Source organism: Spinacia oleracea, chromosome 3 (assembly GCF_020520425.1).
Source record: "Spinacia oleracea cultivar Varoflay chromosome 3, BTI_SOV_V1, whole genome shotgun sequence".
NCBI classification, from domain to species: domain Eukaryota; kingdom Viridiplantae; phylum Streptophyta; class Magnoliopsida; order Caryophyllales; family Amaranthaceae; genus Spinacia; species Spinacia oleracea.
Window position 1 is genome coordinate 5,277,135 of NC_079489.1, and position 20,592 is coordinate 5,297,726.

Sequence of the window (20,592 nt, forward strand, 5' to 3'; positions counted from 1 at the left end):
ATTTTACATAGAATAAAGAGGTTTACACAACTACACACTAAATTCTACAACAAAACTAAGGTCTTTATAGACCATTACACATATTAAACCAACAAAGTAAACATGAACAAACAATGAAAGGGAAATGTGATCTTCTCGCTTGAGCCCGTGATTGTTGAAAATGTCTTGCTTACACCACCTTTGATGCGGTGTCCTGCCAAGGCACTTTGCGGCCGAGTTTTCTTTATAGTAGATGGTGCTGATGATAGACTACTTACGACTAGGAGACTTTTGGAAGAACCTGCAGAACTTGGGAAACAAGAAAAGGGACGACAGAGAAACCATGCTACGGCCTAGGCTCATAGACATTGTGTATTGCACGCATATATGATGCACTTTAAGTTTAAGTAGTGATGCACTTTGCACGCATAAATGATCTAACAACGAAATAAAAGTCATAATAGTGGACCAACCTCATCAATTATCAATCAAATTATGACTTTTTAAATAATTAAGAGCAATTCCATGATACTTGAAACTATTATAAACTATTGAGCATCCAACATAACACCAATCAAATCACAACTTAAACTTTCTATCTTTTTCTTTACGCAACAATAATACATGCATATCGATGTTTATAGTAGATATCAACTCTATATATAAATGATCAACACACCTATAGTTTTGAACCAAATTACAAAACCAACCAACAACCCAGGATGTCAACGAGCCAAGCCGAGTATTTGGTTGTTCAAGTTAGACTTGATAAGAAATATTCGAGCTCGATCTCGAGGCAAGCTTAACCGAGCCTTCATTTCCCCTGTTAGTTAGATCATGGCTCATTTAAATTTTTCATTGTTCGAACTTAGCTCATGTACGAGTGGCTTATATAAATTCAAGCTTGAGTCGAGCCAAACTATATTTTTTTTTATAAATGAGCTTTGATAAATGAGCAAGATTTAAAATGATCATTTTTGTAAACGTAATATTATTTTAAAAATAAAAAAGTAACCAATCCCAAATACTTAGTGTTTTTACCCTTAAGACTTTAATCCTTTATTAAAGAATACTACGTATAATTTAGGATTTGGGGGGAAATAAAAATAGTAAACATAAATATCTTTTGTAGTTTTGGTAGTATATTTGATTTCTTAGCCTTAATGTTATAACTGATGCAAAGAAATATTAAATAACGTAAATAAAGAACGCACAGATTTGACATGTTTCACTAACAATGTGTTAGCTACGTCCACAGGCAGAGGGGATGAAAGTTTTATTGATTTTGAGGAGTACATATTACAGAATACAACTAGGTTATAACCTAGAGAGACAGATACGGAAAAATCGGAAAATACGCCCAAAACAGATAACCCTAGTCAAGAATAACATATATCGTGCTGACTGACCGATTCAAGACATTATTATAACCAATCTCCACCTTGACTTGAATCCTCTCACAAATAAACGATATACCAGATGCAACATTATAATGCCAGATGTACGATAATAGCGTTTAAACTTCTCTTCTAATGAAAAATCATTGAACATCATTATGCTTTATACATGTTATAATACAGCAACTAAGGTTTTGATTTTTGAGTTATACTAGGATTCACGTTAGTGCTATTTCATAACCCTAGCACATTCCGGTTTAGGCTTGAACAGATCCGGTTAGGTCTGACTGAGGCTGAACCAGTTGGGTAGTTGTCCAGTCTGGTTCCAAAATATCTTTTAATGTTTGAAGTACTATCTAACATGCCAAGATAAGAGTATCAAGAAGAAAGTTCTGAGTAGTTTTTCCTAAATTGTTACCAAATTATCGATAAATTCCTCTGCTTTGTACTCTTCTTTTATCCATTTGAAAACTTGGATTAAGCAGAAAAGCTTCTGCAGCAAACTTCTGTTTCAATATTCCCCAACACAAGCATTCCGTACATAAACCAAAATATAGTCAACCAATTAATCAGCAAAGAAAGAATTGACAGAATGCATAGGAATCACCTACACAGCTACACTTAAACACCAACTTGTCCAAAAGTACAATTTCCAGAGCCATGTTTTCTAACCAATGGAAAGGGATTCCTATTGCAAATGCATAAACTAATCTTAATAAAACTTAACTTACAAGCATAAGAGAAGAAATCATAAACAAAACATGATCTTCCTTCACACCGTTCTTGTAACGCCACGTTCAGCTCCAAGTTATCAGATTCCACCTCAGGATAGAGAAACCGGAGTAACACACAAACTTCTTAGTTGCAAGCTGCTGACAACAAATCTCGTCGACAACTTTCACCACTTCTAAAGTTAAGGATCCTACAAAAGCAGTTAGATGATCCACAATGCATATTCCGACTCACTGATGGATTAGTCATGTGAAAGTAAGATAGCAGTTAGTATACTACAAATGCAGCTTAATTGGAAAAGTAAAAAAGAAGTTCTATAAACTCAAAGTCAAATTAATTCCATTATCATCACAACCACCAACACCACCACCATCATCATCATCACCATCACCACCACCATCACCACTATCATCCTCGTCATCATCACTTTCTTCATCATCATCATCATCATCATCAGAAGCAAAAGGAGAAAATGGAGAAACGAGAGTCTCCACATAATCAGCCACATTGTGAACCTTTTCACAATGTTTCCTCACAATGACATATGAAGGTGGATCCCAACTTGGGTCAACAACAACAAACCCATCATTCATAGTTCGAATGCAAATAATCCCATTGTACGTGAGCCCTATCAATTTGGTGCAGAGTCCAGCAATCTCCTTCTCCAAATCAATTCTATACATCTTCTTCCAAGAATTCCAGTTGTTATATTCCTCCAACACCCACATCTCTAACATACATTCCTCTTCCTTGACTTCCTCCTCTGAATCTTCAGAATCTTCCTCCTCAGAATCTTCCTCGGAATCTTCCTCGTAGGCTTTCCCCAAGCCTTTATTGGAGTAATGTACAAACACAACACACAGACAATCATATTCTCCAAGGACACCGAGCAACATTTGATCGACACTCGGAAATGACTCAGGCATAATTGAAAAGGGTATCCTCACAAAAGTTACACTAACCAAATCCAATTTAAGTATGCATCTATGACCAAGGAAATGCAATGCATCATCCATAAAAACTGAGACATTTCCTGAAATGGAAGACAAATCTTCACCACTAACACGTATCTCTCTCCAACTATCATTCTTCAACGAGTACATAAGCATGTACTGTCGATGGGGCTTATACACTGTACAAACCAAAAGGATCTTGTAGTCATTTGTAGAGTTAACAAAGCCGAACCAGCAAGAATCTACATGAACATAAGTGGATTTTCCGCCAACAGGCAATGAGATTTCTCTGGTTTCGTTGGTAATAGGGTTCCAAAGATACATCAAATCATCAGCTTGTTTCCTCTTATCTGTCTCCTTAATGTAAAGACAAAGAAGACCATCACATGACCCAATCATGAAAAAGTAACGCTCGTCAAAAACGTTAGCATCGTCGAATTGTCGACCCCACCGGGTTAAGTTTACTCCCTCGGTGATATCAGTACAGCTTTTAAAATTAAGCGAGCATATGCTGTTATACTGAACCATAGCAGCGGTTAAGGGTGGAGTAGTAGAGTTTGAAAATTCGAGATGAGATATGGCGAAACCAGGGTTTGAGATTAGTTTTTCCCATTTCTTGGAGACACATTTGAGCTTTCCTAACGATTTGACGGGCAATCGAAACAGGATTTCAAGAATCAGATCTTTCGATAACCCCATTAATGGACCCTCTTTAAATTTGGATTTTTTCATAGTAGATTAGGGTTTGCACTTTCTGTCAAGACACACAAAATCACAAAATTTAACTGTTAAGAACAACACTTTTACACAATTCCCACCAGAATTTCACGACAATTTTACAATACAATATCAAAAAAAAAAGATTAAAAGCAAAATAATTGTGCAATTGAAGAGGGTATTAAAAAATTACAATGCGCATCAATGGTTAAAAGAGAATTTGAATAATTACGCCTAGCCAGGGTGAAATCAACTGCAAAAATTACCTAATCTAATTGAGTAGAATTATAAGAAAATGGGCAAGAAATTACCTTAAAACTCTGAAATTCTGGCGGAAATTGGAAAGAGACGGAGAGAGGCAGAAGATAGGGTTTCGGTTGCGGTGACGCGGCGGAGAATACGGTGGCCGGCGACTGAACGACACCAGTGAGGAGGGCGGTTGATACAGCGTCTTTGTGTTAGGGTTTCACTGTTTGAGTGTGGTCGGTTTCGTCGAGGGGCTGAGAATCTAAAAATGGTAAAAAATTAAAGGTAAAACTAGTTTTTTTTGGCCCATCTTAAATACGGGCTTTGTGTAGGATAAATAGTCTGAGTGCGTGCCCAAATTTTTGGCTATACCCGGGTACAGCCAAAGCTGGCTGTACCCCCATCCAAAACGATGTCGTTTTGTGTTGTTTAAAATGAACATTAATATACTGGTACAAAAATGAACATTTAATATTTCGAAAATGAACATTTATTTATTTATTTGGAATGAACATTTACTATTTTGGAAATGAACATTTATTTATTTATTTGGAAATAAACTACAAAAATGAACATTTACTATTTCGGAAATGAACATTTATTTATTTATTTGGAATGAACATTTACTATTTTGGAAATGAACATTTATTTATTTATTTATTGGGAAATAAACAATATAGACGCTTGTAAAAACATAAAAGACCAATGAAGTGAACAATTTCATTATGAACATTAACCATATATTTATTATGAACAAACAAATAAACAAGAAATGACAAATAATTCAACAAAAAAGAACAAACAATATAAAAAAGAACATAAAATTCCAGAAAAAAGAACAGCCAATACTAAAATTATGAACAATTTTATGATGAATTTTAAAGTCAACATGAAAGAACAAACAATACAACAAGAAAGAAAAAATACTGGTACAAAAATGAACATTTACTATTTCGGAAATGAACATTTATTTATTTATTTGGAATGAACATTTACTATTTTGGAAATGAACATTTATTTATTTATTTGGAAATAAACTACAAAAATGAACATTTACTATTTCGGAAATGAACATTTACTATTTCGGAATTGAACATTTATTTATTTATTTGGAATGAACATTTACTATTTTGAAAATGAACATTTATTTATTTATTTGGAAATAAACAATATAGGCGCTTGTAAAAACATAAAAGACCAATGAAGTGAAAAATTTCATTATGAACATTAACCATATATTTATTGTGAACAAACAAATAAACAAGAAAAACTAAATAATTCAACAAAAAAGAACAAACAATATAAAAAAGAACATAAAATTCCAGAAAAAAGAACAAACAATACAACAATTATGAACAATTTTATGATGAATTTTAAAGCCAACATGAAAGAACAAACAATACAACAATAAGTTTGATGAATGAATTTAAAAAACAACAAGAAAGAACAAACAGTACAACAAGAAAGAACAAACAATACAAGAAGAAAGAGTAAAAGATTAATGAAGAGTTTAATTATGAACATTAACGTACCATATGATTATTATAAACAAACAAATAAACAAGAAAGAACAAACAATATAAAAAAGAACATAAAATTCAAAGAACAAACAATACAAAAAGAAAGAATAAAAGATTAATGAAGAGTTTAATTATGAACATTAACCATATGATTATTATAAACAAACAAATAAACAAGAAAGAACAAACAATATAAAAAAGAACATAAAATTCCAGAAGAAAGAACAAAAAATACGACAATTATGAAAATTTGATGATGAATTTAAAAAACAACATGAAAGAACAAACAGTACAACAAGAAAGAACAAACAGTACAATAAGAATGAACAAACAGTACAATAAAAAAGAACAAACAGTCGACAAGAATGAACAAACAATATGAGCGTGTCGTTTTTGGGGGTACAGCCAGAGCTGGCTGTACCCGGGTACAGCAGTTAGCGATTGGAGTGCGTGAGTTTATCCCTTAAATCCAACCCAAATTTCATAATTACCATATTGGTTTTCTATTAATTCTCATTTTATTGTGATAGATTTATGTAACAAAATATGCTTTATACACTCAGGTGCACAATGTTCACTGTGCACCCTATTTTACAAAGAACATATAGTTCAAATACAGAGAACATATTGTCCATACTCAAAGAACATATAGCCAATGAACATATAGTTCAAATCCATAGAACATATAGTTTAAATATTACACTAGTACATGTACATTGAAATCATTCTCAATGTTCATTAGATTTTCAATAAATGTTCAACAGGGTGCACAATGAGCACTGTGCACCCGGGTGTATAATCCAAATTACGTTTATGTAAGGATTAAAGATGTCCTTAATTCTAGACTTATCTCAAATTCATCTACTCCCTCTGTATTTATTTAAGTGATACACTTGTCTTTTCCGGCCGTATTTATTTAAGAGATACACTTGCTATTTTTAGTAACTTATCAACCCACCATCTAATTAAATAATTTATCTACATCCCACCCCCACCTCCAACCCCCTAAAATGACAGGTCATCATTTGTTTTACTTATTAAAATATCTACCCAACTCCAATTGTTTTATTACTTTATTTCATTCAATTAATTTCTTAATATCCGTGCCCGATCAAGTGTATCCCTTAAATAAATACGGAGGGAGTAATACTCACCCCAAATTCACGTAAACATCTAAAATTATGTTTTTTTTTGACAAACTCACTTGAAATCAGCCCCGGTCCTGATATTTTGAGGGCCATAGGCGAAATAAGGGATTAGGGCCCCTTCCGAAATGATACGTTTTAACTGAAATAATTTTTTTTTGTTAAATCCATTATATTGTTGGATTCAAATAAATAATAAAAAATTATTATATCTCCTTTGCAGGATCCTAGAATTCAAAATCCTGCTCTAATCGATCTCTTGAAATATTTCTATAAAATAAATACTTACTTAATTACTCCGTTCAAGATAATTAATATGCATAAAGTTATTTTTATTTTTTTAAAATAAAGGTTCATTTTGATCATATAAAAGTATCAGTTAATTTTGTCATCATTAAAATTTGATATTTATTTTAAAATTTATAGACCCATAGTCCATCAAATAAGCATTTTTTTCGCCCACATATAGTTACATCGATTAGAACTGGGTATTAAAAGTCAAATACTACGTACATAAACTCAACGTAAAACTTAATTACCTTGTAAAGGATTAAAGGACATAGCTAATACAAATAAATGATTTAAATAATTGAGACACTATATGTACAAAGTATTATAAATGAGAAAATTAGTTGCTAAAAAATAAATTTAAATAAAAAGTTACATAACAAGCTAACAAACACAAAAATAAAATATTGACAAAGTTAAAAAAAGAAAAGAGTTGAGCTAATAAAGGAAGTGAACAAGAAAAACAATGAAGGAACGAATAAACCAAAAAAATAAAGCCATAGAGGGGAGTCGAACCCTAGACCTATTGCATAGGTATCAAAACTTTACCTCCTACTTTTACCAATGAGCCAAGGATATAACATGTGTATTAATGTGTTGTTTATTACTGTACTAGTACTAATTTAAAGAGAAGGCTATAATTTTGGGCCCCTTCCCGCCTTGGGCCCTAGGCGGTGGCACCCCTCGTCTACCCCCTAGGACCGGGCCTGCTTGAAATGAACCTGTCAAATGAGTCTTGAGTGAATTTTATAAATAACAACCGTACCTTAAAATTCTATTGAGTTCCTTTACACTTTATTACAGTTTCTTTTTATATCGTCTTACAGTGTGATAGATTTTTGGTGTAATCATACGATTTTGTACTTACACCTTAAGTACAAAATCGCATGATTGCACCAAAAATAAATCAGTTATTACGCGTTTAAATACAATATAAGTTGATTAAATAAACACAAATAAAGAAATATGCAACCATTGTTGCACTTGCACATGTCCTGAATTAGGTTTGTTGGGCAAATTAGCATTTTAGAGCTAATTAGCTTTGAAAAATAGGATTTAATCAAATAGTTTTTTTTTTTGAAAACTATTTGATTAGGACATGTGCAAGTGCAACAATGGTTTAACTATTAACTTTAACACTTATAATATTTGCAAGCAATTCCCTATACACAACGATTAGAGTTGCTCTTAGTTGTAAAGTTTGAGATTTGGCTAATTTGGGGTTCGGGGCTAGGGAACACCATGACTTCCCCTAAATTGTTAGCAAATTATAGACAAATTCCTCCATTTTGTACTCTCTTTTTTAATCTATTTGAAATCATGGGTTAAGTAGAAAAGCTTCTGCAGGCATACTTTTTTTTATCTTCCCTAACACAAACTACTCCATAGGAATCCTTTGTATATCTCTATTACATAAGGGAAGAGGGGAGGGTTATTTGCGTAATCATGCTTTTGGTGTCCCCAATCAAAAATACTAATATACCCTCTATACTTGCACAACTAAATTCAATTCAAAATCTGATTATATACTGATTTAAAAAATGTTGGATATTAATTCATTTTAAAAACTTAATTCAACAAATCAGGAAAATCATTTAAAAAAAACGATTAACCCAAAACCTTCAGCAAACCCAATCAATAACAAATTTTTGTGTTATTTGTTAATATTGATGATTTGATTTTGATCTTACACTATGCTTGCTTAAGGAGATCAAATTTACTTTTTTTATATTCGCACGCATCGCGTGCATATAAGACTAGTACTCCATAGTTAAACACCAACTTGTCCAAAAGTACAATTTCCGGAACCCTGTTTTCTAACAAACAGAAAGGGATTACTACCGCAAATGCATAAACTACTCGTAGTATAAATTAAACTTACAAGTTTATGGCGAATTGACGAGATTTGATGAACAATGAACAATGAACAATGAACAATGAACAAATCATTATCTTCCATTTACATCGTTCTTGTAACGCCATGTTCAGCTGCAAGTTATAAATTCCAACTCCGGAATCAGGAAGATGAAACCAGAGTAACCAACAAACTTCATACCTCTCACTGCATTGCCCCCTTCACTTCTTAGTTGCAAGCTGTTGACAAAAAATCTCCTCGACAATTTTCACCACTTGGAAAGTTCAGGATCCGACAAAAGCAGCTCATTGATCCACAATGCACATTACAAGTTTACAATTCACTGATATATGTTAGTACTACAAATGCAGTTTAACTGGAAAAGCAAAAAAGAAGTCCTATAAACTCAAACTCAAACTCAAATTAACTTCACCACCACCGTCACTGTCAAAGTGTCAAAGAGGAAAAGGAGAAAAAGGAGAAACAAGACTCTCCACGTAATCAACCATCTTGTAAAGATCACCAGAATCCGTCACAACATAGGAAGGAGGATCCAAACTTGGTTCAACAACCAGAAGCCTACACTCAGCTCCAATGCAAATACTGCCATTGTTATTGAGACCAAAAAATTGGGTGCAAAATTTAGAGATCTTCTCCTCCAAGTCAATTCTATAGATCTTCTTCCAAGAACCCCACTTGTTATGTTCCTCCAACACCCAGACTTCAAACCTCCACTCCGGGGAATGTTCCTCAACGTGCTCATAGTAGTAATATAGAATCATACTTCCTCCGTCCCTTAATACTCGCACCGCTTTCCTTTTCGGCCGTCCCTTAATACTTGCACCGCTTCTACAAATGAAAATTTATACCAATCTATTACTATATACTAAAAGAGACACCAGGAATGACACGTGTCATTTCCTGGTGCGATTTTTTTCCGCCAAAATGTTTTTTAATTTTTTTACTTTAAAATAAATAAATTACATTACGTTTTTTTAGGAAACTAAGATAAAAATATATTTTAATTACCATAGATGTGTACTGCATAATATATTATTGGAGGAAAGCTAAATCAATATTATTTTTTCCTTTATGATATGATTTTAATTATGTATTATTATAAATTTTTAATCTGATAAGAAATATAAAAAAATATTGATAAATGAACTTCTAATGTTACTCTACTATTAATAATATAATACATGGTAACTGGTAAGTAAGAATGTTAATTAAAAAAATAATACATGGTAAGTAGACTAACATATATGTTTATTTATCAAGATTTTACTCAATTCAAAGTAGTTGTATATGACTAACTCGGTTATGCTCGGGTCTTTTCGAAAATTAGTCTTGAGTCATTCGGGTTTGGGTAACGTTGTTAGACCGTTCTACGTACAAGTAAACGACTATAAGTTTTTAACTTTGTATAGTAATATGCAAATTTAGTTCATTTGAATATTTTTTTTACACAACTTTAAATTTATACTTTTTCATATATCATTTTTACTTTCATGTTTTTCTAATATCACAAGTCTTTTAGTTACTATTAAATAATAAATTGTTTTAGTAGTAGCCGTGCGTTGCACGGGCCCTAAACTAGTATTATATTATTTCTCACACTTACTTACTAACACCACCTACACATCTATTCCCTACAAAAAATCATTTAAAAATTCACACCCCCCAATCACCACTTCCCACCTCTTACACATTCCCACTAATTATATTAAAAAAAATAACCCACTATCAACTTACACCCATTAAATTAATAAGTCAATTCAAATGTCTTAAACTCCGCACCGGTCAAACCGGTGCGAGTATTAAGGGACGGAGGGAGTAATACATAGACGATCATCAATGACACCAAGCAACATTTGATCAGCACTAGGAAACAGCTCAAACAGCCCAGGCACAATTGAGAAGGGTATCCACTCAAAAGTTTCAGTAACCAAATCAAATTTTAGTATGATCGCGGGATCACACATGTAATGCAGTGCTTCATCCATAAAAACTGGGCAATATGCAAAAAAGGAAAACACATTTTCGTTATTACTAAGACACATCTCTCTCCATCTATCATTCTTCAACGAGTACAGATACACTCATACACGTACATTTTATACAATGGCATATCCACCGTAGAAATCAAGACGATCTTGTAGTCATTCAAGGAATGAACACGGCCGAACCAGCAACAATCTATATGAACATAAATCAAACTTCTTCCAACAGGCAATGAAAATTTTCTGGATTCTTTGGTGATAAGGTTCCAAAGATACATCAAATCATCAGCTAGCTTCCTCGTCGCGCGTCTCCCCTTACTGTAAAGACATAGAAGGCCATCACATGACCCAATTATGAAAAAACGATGATTGTTGACAATATCAACTTGGTCGAATTGTCGGTCCCATGAGATTAAGTCACGAGCCATCTCTAAAACATCCCCACACCAAGGCAACAAGGCATCCAAGGCAGCATCGTGGTGCATCGCTAGGCAGCAAGGCAGCAGCATGGGCCACAGGGGCACCCATGGGCGCTGGCAGCAGGGAGGAGCACCCACCTCTATAGAGGATTATTTTGAATTAGCCATAAACTGTCAGTGAACACCCATATGACAGTAACGTAATAATGGGCTGTTTGGTGGGCCAAACGAACTTGGATTGGGCTCAAACTTAGGGGTCCCACATATTTTGGCCTAATGAAGACAATGATCGGGCCAGAATTGGGTTTTGAGGCCTTCTTGGGCACGATGATGCAGCAAGGTACTTGGAATGCCTCCGGAAGGCTCTAGAATGCTCTTGGGCATTCTAGCTTGGATTTCTCTAGAGCATTCTAGCATGGATGACTCTAGAACATCCTTGTACATACTTGTGAGTATTTTCTAGAACTCTCCATGTATTTTCTGGTTCTTTAGGAGGGAGGAACATTCTAGATATGTGTAGAGAGCTCCTTAGAGAGAGCCTTGTAGAATATAGTCTCTAGGCCACCAAGGCACTATAAATAGGCCTTGGCATTCATTTGTACAAAGCATAAAACACTTGAATTCTCTCTCAAGCAATACAAAGCATTCTTTAAAAGCCATACACTTTGTGCCTTAGCATTTTGCACACAAAAGCTTTCGTAGCATCACTTAGCATCGAGCAAGCATCGAAGTGCCTTGACTAGTTAGTCCGACGGGTGTGAGACGCTAGTAGGCAGCGTGTGAGACTAAGCAAAAGAGTCAGCACGTGACAATATGCTATTGTACTCAAGCATAGCATTGGTTAAGGTTGGAGTAGTAGACTTTGAAAATTCGAGACGAGATATGGCGAAACTGGGGTCTGAGATTAGGGTATCCCATTTTTTGGATACACATTTGAACCTTTCTAATGATTTTAGGGGCAATCGAAGCAGGATTTCAAGAATCAGATCTTCAGATAATCCAATTATTGGACCCTCTGTATAATAATTGGGTGTTTTCATAGTAGATTAGGGTTTGCACTTTTCTGTCAAGAAACACAAAATCAAAGAATCCAACTGTCAAGAACAACAATTACACAATTTCCCGTAACAATTTCACAGCAATTTTGCAATATGATATCAAAAAGGGAATTAAAAGCTAAATAATTGTGCAATTGAGAAGAGTATTAAAAAATCACAATGCGCATCAATGGTTAAAAAGAAAATTAGAAGAATGACGCCTAGCCATAGTGAAATCATCCACAAAAGTTACAAATTAAGTAATTTATTTGAGTTGAATTTCAAAAAAAAGGAAATCTATACAGAGGTAAAATGGTAAAATGAGGAGAGAATCTATACGGAGTAGACGATAAGAACTAAGAAATGTAATGGTAAAACAAGTTTTTTGGCCCGTTAAAATACGGGCTTTGTGGTTTCAAGATCTTATGCCCTAAATTCGTTTATCACCTATTGGCTATTGTCTTTAACATACGAAGTTAACAAATGTTGTCCCTCTAAAAAAAAAAAACAAATGTTGATTATTTTCAATAGATAACTAAATTATTTATGTTTTGATTTATGTACACTTTACAGTCTTTAACAAATTACCACCTTAGTATCCGTCATGTATAGAGTGATATATTCTATGGAGTATTTTTTATTCATTCTATGTTGAAAATTTATTTATCTATTTAGATTATGATAATGATTTTTTCATAAATTTCAATCAAAAACATATTTTCGATGAGAAATTAACCAACAAGCCACCATTTCATCACAACAAATGGAATAAATCCAAATTTGTTAGAGTTCAAATATCGCACGATCTTGGGAAGAGTATCTGGACTCGGCTTTGTATAGCAAAAAGTGTTATAATTAAGTGCAAATTGGTGATACATTTCTGAGAATAAGGTAGATGATAAAATCTGAAAAGAAAAGAAAAAAAAGATTGAGGAAACAAGTTGTAACTAATAAATATATTGATTAAGGAAATTATGATATTGGGTTTGGTGGGAGCACATGAAGAGAAAATATAAAACACACATTCTTATTTACATAGGGTGTACGACAAATATTGTATACCGAAGTTAAAGTTAACATAAAATACTTAAAAGTTACCTTTACGTAAAAGTTATCTACTTCGTATTTTACTGATAAAATTTTTCATTTTAATAAAAAATATTTCTTCAAAATCACTAATAAATTAATAATGTATAAAATTTATCATTTAGAATGTTTACTATCAACTTTTTTTTAAAATAATATAAAAGTTAGAGAAAATTTGGTAAAAATTAGAGAAAACTGAATAAAAGTTATGTTGGTGTACAATAAATTTATTGTACACCTTATGCATGCAACACCTTTTGAATATAAAATGCGGCTACAAATTGAATTTACAAGTTGAAATGAAGGGAGGAGGTTACCTATAGACTTTCCTAAGAAAGGTGTTAAAGGGAATACCTATAAGCTTTATAACACTGTCCGCCTGTCCGGTCAAGATTATATTAAATCAAGTCCTACCAAAGTTTGAAAACTTTGAGGGAAAGAGTTCATACATACACGCTCCATCGCATCATCTGCATCCCATCTAGCAATGGAGTGTGCAACGGTATTACCCGCACGTCTCACGCGCTTACATAGGAATAAATTAAAGCTTTCACTAATTCGTCGAGTCACCTTCTAAAATCACATTTTCATACCCAGCTCCACCACGTACCTCGCAGCCTCAGCCTCAGCCTCAGCCTCCGCCATTTCAGCTGACCATTGGGCTTCTATTTTCTTTACCGCTGCAACCAGTACCTTACCGTATGTATCTCGAATAACCACACCAAAAGACACAGTTTTGCTTGTCTAATTTCCCAGCAATCCACCCCAATCTATCTGTGAATGTCGAGCTCAGAGCATCCTCAATCAATACCCCAAACTCGCTGTGAGACCAAATCAGTAAGGCAAACTTACGGTCGCAAAACGGCGTGCAGGATCGTTTTCTCCGAATGGCCACACACCCCACAATTCGAAGAAGGTCGAATTGCCCGTCTCCTATATAAAACATCCATTGCACCCAAGCTCCCCTTGCAAGCTCTCCACAAGAAATGACTCAGTTTTGGAGGTCCACCCAAGTCCCAAACAACCTCCCACAACTCGGACTCACCAGCCCTGTTGAACAGTTCCCATTCTCCCAAGCCAGTACCCCGAACGTACTATAAACAGTCCATCAGAAGTCAGCAACCAGTATCTACTGTCACAAGGGACAAGAACATGAGAGCGGTACCTGCAGGATGAGTTGACGATCCGGAGGGCTGAAGTCGATTAGTTCGCTCACCCGCATCTCCCTATTACTATCAGTAATTGGAGTTGGTACAATGTAAACACCGTCCCCGACTCCCCACCCTGGCTTGTACCACTCGGCAAACATGTAAATCTACAAAGTAAGAACAAATAAAGGTGAGTGATTATTTTATCACATCTTCAAAGCGCAAGGACAACTTTTAATATTTCATTACAAGCTTGCATCAAAACGGACATGATTATTGAAAGATGTGAAAGAGGTCAAAATGTAATCAACCTAAAAGAATCCATGTATCTAACAATTCCAGTTCCAACTGTACTAATTCAAGACTCTCAAAACCTAAACACCCTTCAAAGTTCAAACCACTGGAATCTGAACAACCAAATCTACTCTAATAGACAAAGGAGGGAGAGCCATTGCTGCTGCAGACAGAGTCACAGAGGTAGTATGGTATCCTGTCATAAGAAGCAGGTTGGTGAGAGATCAAAACAATTAATTCATCTTTTTCCCTACCACAGACTTCCATTTACACCAGAAATTTCTAATCCATGACTTTGAAAGCTTCTTATATCTTAATCTATGATTTTGAAAATATCAGTAATATAGAATAGTAACCTCCCACGAGAGACACAGTTCAAACACATCAAAATAGAAATGTATCACAATGACTCAATGACTATCATTAAGGATGTTACAAAGGTATTGACTATCACTATTAAGTAAAAATGTTGACATAGCTGTTACAACAAGGCTGAAAATTAAAATAGCGGATATTAGAAGAATCCCTCAAGCTGCCCACCAATGACGCGACTGAAGCACAATAGCACGACTTAGTCGTGGTCTGTACTGATTAAAACAGCAAAAAAAATATACCTCATACAAAGGATGTGCACATTCAGGTTTGGACTTGAACATAACATGTTATTCTGACTGAAACTGGAATGGTTAGATACAATCTGATTCAGTTTGGACAGAATTTGATACAAGTTGATATTGGATCCAGTAGAAAAGCTTCTGCAGCATACTTCTGTTTTGATCTTACTTAACAGAACAAACCATAGTAAACAACTGTAATATATTAAAAAGTTGATTAATTTCTACTTATTATTTCATTTTTTAAAACAACGTGATTAATTTTATTTCCATTTCTTGTACATGTTGACATGTTGTGCATACTCCTAAGTTTACACGCCTTCCCCCCATTCTTCCTTGTTCTTCTTTTGGAGAATCCACAACCCAATAGTCAAGAATCCTTTCATTTTGACTTTCATTTTTTTTTTTTTGCATTAAAATGGAAATGGGTAATTTTGTCTGTTTTTTATTATAGGTATGAATAATTTGTACGGAGTAATTCATAATTTATTTTATATCACCTAGCTAAATTTTAAAATTATAAAACCAAAAATTGAAAACTGATACGCGATCGAACTATAGGCAAAAACAACAGTTGCATACTTGCATAGTACGGATTATATTTTTGTTAACACCTTATATCCTTATTCATTTATTCATACGCCATCACATGTAAAAATATTTTGTTGGATTTTGTTAGATACTCCGTAGACTTCGTACTACCTTCGTTTCATAATACTTATAACATGTTAGCTTTTGCACTACTCATACATTAACTTTAATCAAATTTTCTTACTAATATATTGTTGTATTAGTCTTAAAGTTTATTTTTCAATATCAATTTTTAAAAGTTTCAATAATATATAATTACGTATAATTACGATTGAACTAATAGTTTGGCAAATATATCAGTTAACATGTTGCAATTATTCAAGAATATAGGGAGTACTGTATTTCGTAGACCGGCCATAACTTAAATACGAAATAGTACTCCGTAGGACTGTAGTAGTGTTGCAGACTTGTAGTACCAATAGCCAACAAGTAGCTAAAGCCTAAAGATATAGGCGTTGAAAGTCGACTGTGATTAGAAGTCTGAAAATGTGACTTTAGGGACGAAACTCGAAAGGTAGATTTTCATTCAACAAAATACTTCGTATTTTATAAATTACCGTACACCTTCTCCGTTTTTTAAAAGTGTTACCCACTCGAAAAGGCACTAAACTAGCAAGGTAAAGGGGAGCGGAATTTCTGACATGATGTAAAACACATCACAGGGCATTTTGTGTATCATAAGTTCATAACCATTCATTAAAAAGAAAGTATCATTTCGTTAAACGTAATACCACTTACAAGTACATTAAACGTCGACATATATAGCTGTTACAACAGGGTTGAGAAATAACAAAAAAATATTAGAAGAAGCTAGATCAAAAGGAAATTCCACGGTTGCCCACGGGTGATGGCACGACCTAGTCGCGGTCTTATGTACCGGGAAATCATCAAAGCAGCATTGTGAGTTTGTAACTGCATAATCTGCTAACTGAACCTCGGCATCAAGGTGAATCAGGAACAGACTTTAAAGTAAAATTGATCCACAATGCACATAACTTTGATACACTACTGTTATATCTTGACTAGAAAATCATAATAATAAAAGAAACAAAAGTGGTCATATTTTGAACCCAAGACTACCTCTAATTAAGGGAGGAAGGAGAAATGAGAGACTCCACAAAATCTGCCGTCTTGTAAATGATTCCTCTGCAAGTGTAGTAAGAAGGCGGATCCTGACTCGGGTCAATAAGTCTAAGTCCATTTCCGTCATCAAGACAAAGGTTGCCACCGTATGTGAACCCAAACATTCCAATCAAGTTTCCAACAATCTCGTTCTTCAAGTCGATTCTATACACCTTTTTCCAGGAATCCCACTTGTTATACTCCTCTAACATCCACAACTCAAACATCCATTCATCTTCCACTGGAATTTGTATGAACATAGCACAAATACATTTCTTTATTCCAATGACACCTAGTGTTACCTGGCGGGAAACTGGAAACACATCCGGATTCATTGAGAAGGGTACCCTTTCAAAGGTTTCTACAACCAAATCAAACTTATGAATCCATTGACGACCAATACTATCAACGAAATGCAATGCTTCATTCATGAAAACCGAGTTGGTTTCAGAAGCAAAGGGCGAGTCTACATCACCAGTGACTTGTATTTCTCTCCATCTATGATTCCTCACTGAGTACACATGCACTCGCTCTGCATAGACCGGATTACCCACTTTATACACTAAAAAGACTTTGTAGTCATCTAAGGAGGGAACAAATCCAAACCAACAACACTTAACATTAAGATAAGTTAAACCATATTCCATAGGCAATGTGATTTGTTTGTGTTCATTGGTGGTAGGATTCCAAAGATGTAATGAATCTTGACAAATTTTTCTCTTAATCTTAACATAAAGACAAACAAGACCATCACATGATCCAACGAGGAAACAATAACAACCGTGAGGTCCATCACAAGAGCCAACACCACCAAATTGTTGATCCATTGGGATTATGTCTACACCCTCAGAAATATCAGTGGTATTTCTATACTTGAGCAAGGATATGATGTTAAATTTTTGTAAAACAAGGGTTAAGGGTGGATTGTTTGAAAATTGGAGACGAAATTTGGCGAATTTGGGGTTTGAGATTAGGGAACGCCATGTTTTGGAGACACATTTGAATCTTCCTAATGATTTTAGAGGTAGTCGAAGTAGGATTTCAAGGGTTAGATCTTCTGATAAACCCATCAACCGACTCTCTTCGTGTTTTAGTTCTTTCATAGTAAATTCGGACATTCGAGTTTGGACTTCTAACCGATGCAGATGATACTAGCAGAAGAAACAAGTGCCTACAAAAGAAAGTCATAAACACAAAGTCCAACGGTAAGTTTCTCATCATCAAGAATATACTGCCTTCTGTTAATGCAAAATCTACACACTTCTGCTCTACTTGGACTATTGATTTATATTAGGATGAAAGCATCTTGTGAAAACGTGGAAACTTGTTAGAGCATCTCTAATGGTAAGCAAATTGGTAAGTTGCTTTCATATGCCACATCAGATTTTCAAGCTACTATTTTTTCATGTATATTTTGCTCCAATGGTAAGCAAGTTGCTTGAAATTTTTTAACATTTTTTTAAAATTTATTTTTATTATTCAATTCACATGTTTATCAAATAAACAAATTTTTCCACTCTTTTTTTTCCCAAGCTAATTAGCTTTGTAGAGCTAATTTGCTTAACTTGGCTAATTGTTCATATGTACTCCAATGGTTGGCTAGTAGCTACAAATTTTATGAAAATTGCAAGCTAGTCCTTATATGTAACCATTGGAGATGCTCTTAGATTCATCCCCATATATATTTTCAAATTTCAAGATTTAATCTTTTGTAACTTTTACTTGACTATTAAAGTTTATTCCGGACTGGCAAGCGTAACAATAAAAATGTTCAGAATTAAAAAAGAGTGAGTTTTGTGTAAGACTGATAATACTCATGAAACCGTTGACATCATTTAGCTATTAACAAGAAAACCATAATTATTAACACAAAAATCATAACGGTTAACACGAAACCTATAATTACGAACGCCAAAATCACAACTATTTGACCTAACTTTTTAATTGAAAGTGTAACTATTTGATCATATGATGTAACCGTAGTCTTATACTAAATTAAAGTTGGAAAAATTGATATTGACAGTTCCAACTATGGCCGTTTAACTTTTAAAGGTCCCAACTTTTGATTATTCTAGAGTGGTCTCAACTTTAAGGTGTGTTTTCCAAGAATGGTCCTTTGGTTTATTAAACTATTAATTAAGTTGATTTAAGCATATCATATTGTTCCATTTACTTCATTTAATTAAAAAATATGATTATTGCACGAGAGATATGAGTGTTAATTAAGTTATTTAGCACTTAATTTTAACTAAGGGACCATTTTTGGAAAACACTCTCTATAGTTGGGACCACCCTGACATAATCAAAAGTTGTGACCTTTTAAAGTAAATCGGCCATAGTTGGGACCGATAATATCAATTTTTCCATTAAAGTTTGTATAATTGAATACAGTGTACAAGAATCGGTATATCTTCTACCAATTGGTGCAACAACAATGGTAAAAAAAAAAAGACTAAAATTCTACGGCAAAGATGTCAATTCTCAACACACTAATAGAATTCAGAAGAATTATGCCTATACATGATAAATTAAACAATACGGAGTAATAATTAAACAAGCCCATATTTAAATAATCTACAAGGAAAATGGAGAAATCCTATACCTTAAAATCTGAAATTGGAAAGTGCAAGCGGGGAGATAAAGGTGGCCGGAGAAACTAGAAAGGGGGAAGAGAGATATAGAGTGTAGCGGTTAAAGCGGCGGAAGGAGATGATGAACATTGTTTGTTGTCCGTCTTGTGGAGTGCAGAGGAAGAGTGGGAGACTAGGAGATGAATGCGTAATCTGTCTTTATGTATGGGGTTGGTTTTCGATAGTACGGCCAAACTCGATACTCTCCCATTTTGATCTTTTTTTTGAGTAAATTAATGAGCCCATTTGATAAATTTTTTGCGTTACAGAGTAAATTAGGGAGCCAGCGAGGGTCAATCCTAATTTCCTAACTACGGAGTAATAGTTATAGATAATAAAAAGTAGGCCTATTAAATTTATCAAAAGGTCTTGTGCGCACAAGGTGTACAATAAATTTATTGTACACCAAGATAACTTTAACCCTTTTTTATGTAACTTTAATCTAGTTTGATTAACTTTTATATTAATACAAAAAATTTGATAGATAAATATTTTAAAGGGTTAAATGATTAATTTTATACATTATTAGTGATTTTGAAGAAATAAGTTTAACTAAAATGAAAAAATTTATCACTGAAAAATAGATAACTTTTACATATATAAGCTTAACTTTTAAGCATTTTGAGTTAACTTTTACTCCGGTGTACAATATTTATTGTACACCCATTGTAAATAAGAATTTGTGATTAAATTGTGGGTCGGGTCGGGTCAAGACTTACAAATTTTCTCCACTGTGTCGGATCATTAGGCCAAAATTCGGGCGATAGTTTCTGTCCAAAATTTATTTTCGGGCCATTTTTGAGTCGGGCCAAATTT

General features: G+C 34.0%; 3 protein-coding genes across 4 annotated transcripts; all 3 read right to left on the minus strand.

Moving 5' to 3' along the window:
• Positions 1–1,867: 1,867 nt before the first annotated feature.
• LOC130469306 (F-box/kelch-repeat protein At3g06240-like) lies at positions 1,868–4,349 on the minus strand. Its single transcript, XM_056838418.1, has 2 exons — positions 4,090–4,349; positions 1,868–3,815 (listed from the first exon to the last, which is right to left on the minus strand). The coding sequence occupies exon 2, from the start codon at positions 3,791–3,793 to the stop codon at positions 2,423–2,425; it is 1,371 nt and encodes a 456-aa protein (XP_056694396.1). The 5' UTR covers positions 3,794–3,815; positions 4,090–4,349; the 3' UTR covers positions 1,868–2,422.
• Positions 4,350–13,734: 9,385 nt separating this feature from the next.
• On the minus strand, positions 13,735–16,166 carry LOC130470630 (uncharacterized). 2 transcript variants are annotated; one of them, XM_056841136.1, is made up of 3 exons: positions 15,434–16,152; positions 14,543–14,692; positions 13,735–14,471 (listed from the first exon to the last, which is right to left on the minus strand). In XM_056841136.1, exons 1-3 carry the CDS (start codon positions 15,473–15,475, stop codon positions 14,226–14,228), a joined length of 438 nt encoding a protein of 145 aa, XP_056697114.1. In that variant the 5' UTR covers positions 15,476–16,152; the 3' UTR covers positions 13,735–14,225. The 2 variants fall into 2 exon arrangements, 1 of the variants encoding a protein (XP_056697114.1); XR_008931347.1 differs by having other exon boundaries at positions 13,735–14,692; positions 14,837–16,166.
• Positions 16,167–16,720: 554 nt separating this feature from the next.
• On the minus strand, positions 16,721–19,950 carry LOC130470632 (F-box/kelch-repeat protein At3g23880-like). Its single transcript, XM_056841137.1, has 2 exons — positions 19,749–19,950; positions 16,721–18,317 (listed from the first exon to the last, which is right to left on the minus strand). The coding sequence occupies exon 2, from the start codon at positions 18,262–18,264 to the stop codon at positions 17,107–17,109; it is 1,158 nt and encodes a 385-aa protein (XP_056697115.1). The 5' UTR covers positions 18,265–18,317; positions 19,749–19,950; the 3' UTR covers positions 16,721–17,106.
• Positions 19,951–20,592: the final 642 nt, after the last annotated feature.